The following is a 6434-nucleotide window of genomic DNA, read 5'->3' on the forward strand; positions in this document are numbered from 1 at the left end:
TCTAGTGGGAATTTACCACACGTCCATATCGATGCATTGTTGCACTTGCTGGTAGCCCAGCAGTGATTGTCTAGTGTACTATAATGTTCGCTCATTATAGCTAGATCTATTTTTAATTCGCGTACAGTCTGCTTTAACAGATCCTGTGCCGCTTCACAGTGGTTTAAGTTCAGCTGTAAAACTTTCATCTTTTTTTATTTAGTATCCTCCGGCGGGCAGTCAAGTAGTGGGGACATTTAGGTCCTCCCGTAATATGGTTAGCGTCAATATTTGTGTCAGTTCTACAAAGTAGGCAGTGAGGGGCACCTTGACACGCTTTAGCAAGGTGGTCCTCTCCACCACACTTGTAGCAGTGTTTTGACCAGTCTTTGGAGCTCTGACAGTTCCTTGCCACATGTCCAAAATCGAAGCATTTGTAACATCTCCTGGGGGTAACTTTTTGGAGTAATCGGCACACGGTCCATCCAACTCGTAGTTTGCCCACCTCCTCAGCTTTACCGGCCTGCTTCTTTGGTATTACAATTATAGCCGTTCTGGTACCTCCAGTGGCATTTCTTATTGTTTTGATCGCCGAGGGATGTATTTCGCCTATTTGGTTTTTCCATGCATCAATTATTTCCTCTTCTGTGGTTATTTCGTCCAGGTATCATAGTTCAAAGGTAGCTTCCTCCGTTAGCGTTTTGACCTCTATTTCCTCAGGTAGTATACTTTTGATGTGGTCTTGGTGGACACTTGTTATTGTTTCTGCTGATCTTTTGAATTCAAGCAGAAGTTCCCCTTTTTGTGTTTTCCTGATAGAGTGAACATCATTACCGACTGCTTTAAGCTCTGGAGCTCCTTTTACTTTCCGGAGTATGTCCGCAAAGGAAAGTTTCTCAGACGGTTTAATAATCACTACATCCGGTCGAGGTGGTTTCACGCGTTTTTTTGTTTGTAAAACCCAAGCGTGTCGTTTGTTGTTGTCTTCAATTGGTGCTTGAGGTACATCAGCGTTGCCGTTCGTCCCGGCCACCGTATCTAAGTTGCTTTCCAATGCTTTCCTTGGCTCCTTAGACTTAGTATTATTTGCCCCCACGGGTCGATTTGTTTTCGTCTTCTTAGGCGGTGTCTTCCTACTTTTTTCGATTTCTTCTCTTAACCGTTTGGATATAACTGGTGTTTGCTGCGGCTGAATTGTTTGGGTACCTCTATCGTTCGTTTTAGCAGTGATAGTTTTATTTGGTGTCTCTTCGGCAGTTCTTTTATAGAGCGATGATATCAATGCAACAAGATCACGCATTGCTTGGTGGATGGACCTTCTTCCTCCACCCATCATCTCATTTAGCTCGGATATTTTGTCCCCGAATTTAATGAACGCTTCCCTTTTCACTTTTGGAACACTGTTCCCATTAAGCTCCGGAGGGGATGAGCGAGCTCTCTCGTTATTTTGCCTCTCTTGTGATAGCACAGGTGAGTGTGTTAGTCTCGGCGCCCTCATGAAGGGGTTTTGGCTGGGACTGACTATCCGTGACTCCTTTGCACTTTCGGTGCCGGCTGGAGTATTAACGCCAGAGTGTATTGGTGTTTTTGTGGTTTTTGTGGTTGTGAACATTTTTCTTTGCAATTGGGTCCCAACTTAAAGCCGTTATCTTGGTTTCGTTGTGTAGTTACCCTTATTGTGGTTCCATGATTATCTTTGCAATGCAGGGAGGTCATGCGAGGGTTGACACATAGCCTTATGAGCGCATGTGTTCAGAGCCAAACCGGGAGCTAAGCAGAAGATATTCTTAACTGCCCCTACACCCCAACTTAACAGGACGAATCCAAGATCGTTCTTTAAGGCTTGCCAGGTTTTAACGGGACGGAGACAGATGAAGCATTAGCCTGAAAGCCGTCTGGACCAGATTTCACTCTAGCCCATATTGGTAACAGAATACATCATCCACCAGCCCAAGTCATCATATCCCATCGTTTGCTCCAGTATACCATAATCAGAATCTTACTGGTATCGATCCTGATGCCTTTTCTTATAGGCTTTCTCCATTATCATGTCATCATGTCCAATCGTTTGCTGTTGTCCAGTATGCCGTAATCAGAATCTTACTGGTATCGATCCTGATGACTTTTCTTATAGGCTTCCTCCATTATCATTTCTCGTATGTGAATTGTGATGCGACAGTCGTGCCTAACATGATATACAGACGCTGCGCATTTCCGACTCCCTCGTTGGCGCATCAATTGCTCTCACATTGGAAGCAGACATTGTGCGCTTACGTGTCCCTCGATGCCATCCCGGGATGGTGGACGCTTAGTTAGAGCCGGCGTCTACTCGGCTCAGCTTAGGGGCTTCTCAGGGTTTCTGTGACCTTTTAAGCCACACCCTCCGACGCCTAGCTGGATTTTAGTCGCCTCTTACGACAGGCATGCCTTACCGCGGGAATATTCTAACCCCTATCCCGCAGGGGTGATTGTGCACGTTTGTGTAATCGCACATTTGTGCACATTTGTGCAATCATAATATGAGCAACACATTCGTGTGCAGAGAGAATTTTTTGTCGCACAGTGCGGTGCGAGCATAAAATTTTCTCGCACATCTGATTGTGCACATTTTTATAAGTCAGTCGCACAGCACAAATGTTTTTTTTTAAGCTATACGAGCTAAGGGATGTGGAATCTTCAAAAGATACTGGTAGCCCGTACTACCAGCATGCACGATTCGCAACCAAGACTTACTCTTTTGCTTGGCATTTGCGCCTACGTACTAAACCTCATCCTAAGACCGTGTCTCTTCTAACCATAAATCCCTCCGGAACCACTTTTAAGCATTACTTCGGAGGGTGGTGATTCAGCGATTGCTGTCATCTCTTACTGCATTTCTAGATCTCTCTGCTGCTCTCTGTCCTTCTATGATTTCTTTCGCAAATACACACACCAGGTTCCAGATTTCTGTTGATCTCAACATCAGTTGGATTATGTTATTAGGTGTGACCTGCTCTCTGGTTGCTCTTGCCAAGGAGCTGCGGTGGCTCTCATATCTCGGGCAATCAAAGAACACATGTTCCACCGTTTCTTTTGTATTTGCACATGCTGGGCATGTGTCGTCTTCGTCATGTTTGAACTTAAAAAGGTACGCCCTGAAGTAGCCGTGTCCAGTTAACATCTGGGCAAGATAGTAGTTCACCTGTCCATGCTTTCTGTTGGTCCAATCACTTATCTTTGGAATGAGCTTATGTGTCCATCTTCCTTTCGTGGATATATCCTAACTCCGTTGCCACTTATTCAATGCTTCTTCATTGAGCTGATTGTAGTCTGTAAGCCCAGTTCTTTTTGCCGCATGTTTTTCCTTTTCAACTTCTGCTTCCTGCTGTAGTGGCATCATTCCGGCAATAACCATGGCCGCGTCAGTAGATACTGTACGGAATGCGGAAACAACTCTGAGAGCGCATCTTCTGTAGGCTGCGTCTACTCCTAATCGGTACGTCTTTTTATTCATTGCATCTGCCCATATGGGAGCTGCATATATAGGAATCGACTTAACTACATTTGTCAATAACTGCTTCTTCTGTTGCCTAGGTCCACCTATATTGGGCATTATTCGCGATAGTGCACATGTTGTTTTAGCACATTTCGTAGCAACATATCGCAGATGCTCTTTGAAGGTGAGTCTGTTGTCAATCATTACTCCAAAGTACTGGATTGCTTGTTTTGATGTGACTCGCTCATTGCCAACTGTTATTGTAATGAACTCGATCTTCTTCCTACTGCTTACAAGAAGGACTTCCAACTCCTTACCTTAGCCACCGCATCATTGCATATTGTTTCTATATTTTCTATATATTTCCCTCTAACTACCAGGGCGATGTCATCAGCAAAACCAATAATTTCTGCGCCTTCTGGGAGCTCAAGTCTCAACACTTCGTCATATATAATATTCCATAGTATTGGGTCCAGTACCGAGCCCTGCGGGACCCCTGCCGTTACTTGGTATGACTTTGTGCCTCTGTCTGTGTAATACAAAAGCACTCTCTTTTAAAATAATCAATGATTATTTCTACTAGGTACTTTGGTACATTTTTCCCATGAAGTGCTGCTAGTATAGTGTCCCAAGCAGCCGAGTTAAATGCATTTTTAACGTCTAATGTAATAATGGCACAGTATTCTTTATCTCCTTCGAGCCAACGGATTCCTTTAATGGCATCCTTTGCTATGGCTATGACTGCTTCCACTGCGTCTATTGTAGAGTATGCTTTCCGAAAGCCAAATTGTCTATCTGAAAGACCGCTGCCATTCAAGGCTTCCTCAAGTCTTCGGCTGATTATCTTTTCTAAGAGTTTACCGGTCGTGTCAATCATACATAGAGGGCGGTAGCCCGATGCATCTTGCGCGTTATTGCCCTTTGGTATAAGCACCAACCTTTGTATTTTCCATATCTGGGGGAATGTTCTCTCCTTTATACATGCGTCGAACACTTTCCTGAATGAATCAGCGTTGACTTCTGTGGCTATCTTTAGTGCCAGATTTGGTATTCCATCTACTCCGGGTGCTTTGTTTAATTTTAACCCTTTGCATACTGCTTCCAGTTCTTGTCTGCTTACCTCAGGTATTTCATTCTGTGGCTCACTATCTTGTACTGTATAGATTATTTCAGCTCTCTGCGGGAAGAGACCTTCAACTATTGCTTGTAGCTTAACTGCGTCTATTGTAACTGGTGGGCGGTAGCTATATAGTTTTTTCATAACCACCTTGTACCCTAGTCCCCAGGGGTTATTCTCGACCTCATCACACATCTCCCTGTAACATCTTGTCTTACTATTTGCTATCGCCTTTTTTAATTCATTTCTCGAAATTTTATAGGCTTCCTGGTGCGCTATGAAGTTTCCACGACCCCTTGCTCTTTGACATAGGCGCCGCGCATGTTTGCATTTTCTTCTCAGCTCGGAAATTTGGTCGGTCCACCAGTATACATGCTGTCTGCCATTCCGCCGGCCTTTCTTTGCCATAGATGCGTTACATGCATTTGTTATGCAGCGCATGAGTTTTATTGCTTTGTCATTCGCACTGCCAGTTAGATGGATGTCGTCCATTAAGAGCTTAAAGGCTTCTTTGTCCAAAGTTAACTCTTTCCATCGGAGATTTGAGGTAGTTGCCGCAGGAATAGCTCTTGTTGAGCGTTCATGTATTTCGAAGACAGTAGCTTGGTGGTCACTATGCGTGTAGATATCTGACACTTGCCAGTCTGTTGAGTTAGCTAGTGGATCACTGATAAATGTCAGGTCAATCTTAGAGCTCCTACCGTTCCTTGAGAACGTGTCCTTTTGACCACAGTTCAGTAACACTACATCCAGGGTGGCCAATGCTTCTAGTAGGCACTCACCTCTGGGGTTTGTCAATGTTGAACCCCACTCAAAGGCCCAAGCATTGAAATCGCCGGCAATCAGTATCGGCTTTATACTTTTAGCGTCTTTAACAATATCGTCCAGTCGCTGTTTGAATTCTTCGATTGATAGGCTGGGGGGTAGATAACAGCTGAAAAACGTTATTCCGTTCACTGTACTTTTTATGTATGCTTCCCCTCTGTCGCAAACCTGTTCTAGTGGAAATTTACCACACGTCCATATCGATGCCTTGTTGCATTTGCTAGTAGCCCAACAATGTTTGTCTAGTGTACTATAATGTTCGCTCATTATAGCAAGATCTATTTTTAATTCGCGTACAGTCTGCTTTAGAAGATCCTGTGCAGCTTCACAGTGGTTTAAATTCAGCTGTAGGACTTTCATCTTTTTTTACTTAGTATCCTCCTTCGGGCAGACAGGTAGTGGGGGCATTTCGGTCCTCCCGTAGTATGGTTTGCGTCAATATTTTGGTCATTTCTACAGAGAAGACAGTGAGGGGCCTCTTGACACGCTTTAGCGAGGTGGTCCTGTCCACCACATTTGTAGAAATGTTTAGACCAGTCTTTAGTGCTTTGGCAGTTCCTTGCAACATGTCCAAAATCGAAATTTGTAACATCTTCTGGGGGTAACTTTTTGGAGTAATCGGCACACTGTCCATCCAACTCGTAGTTTGCCCACTTCCTCAGCTTTACCGGCCTGCTTCTTTGGTATTACAATTATAGCCGTCCTGGTACCTCCAGGGGCGCTTCTTATTGTTTTTATTGCCGATGGTTGTATTGCTCCTATTTGTTCTTTCCATGCTGTAATTATTTCCTCCTTTGTAGTTATTTCGTCTAGGTATCTGAGTTCCAATGTGACTTCTTCTGTCAGTGTTTTGACCTCAATTTCTTCGGGCAGTATAGTCTTGATGTTAGCTTGATATACCATTGTTGCTTCCGTTGATCTTTTGAATTCAAGTAGAAGTTCACCTTTCTGTGTTTTCCTAATGGAGTGAACATCATCACCAACTGTTTTAAGTTCTGGGGATCCTTTTACTTTCCGGAGTATATCCGCAAAACACAT

At 43.9% G+C, this 6434-nt stretch overlaps 1 protein-coding gene across 1 annotated transcript in view; it reads right to left on the minus strand.

Annotated features, from left to right (window-relative positions):
* Nucleotides 1-6434, minus strand: part of LOC119674048 — an 8991-nt gene extending 2557 nt beyond the window's left edge. The window contains exons 1-4 of the mRNA XM_038085169.1: nucleotides 6087-6434; nucleotides 5585-5616; nucleotides 4575-5505; nucleotides 4042-4373 (exon numbers count right to left, since the gene is read on the minus strand). Of these exons, the coding sequence (XP_037941097.1) occupies nucleotides 4042-4373; nucleotides 4575-5505; nucleotides 5585-5616; nucleotides 6087-6434 (1643 nt within the window). The remainder of the gene's footprint in view (nucleotides 1-4041; nucleotides 4374-4574; nucleotides 5506-5584; nucleotides 5617-6086) is intronic.

Source organism: Teleopsis dalmanni, chromosome 2 (assembly GCF_002237135.1).
Source record: "Teleopsis dalmanni isolate 2A chromosome 2, ASM223713v2, whole genome shotgun sequence".
Classification (NCBI taxonomy): Eukaryota; Metazoa; Arthropoda; class Insecta; order Diptera; family Diopsidae; genus Teleopsis; species Teleopsis dalmanni.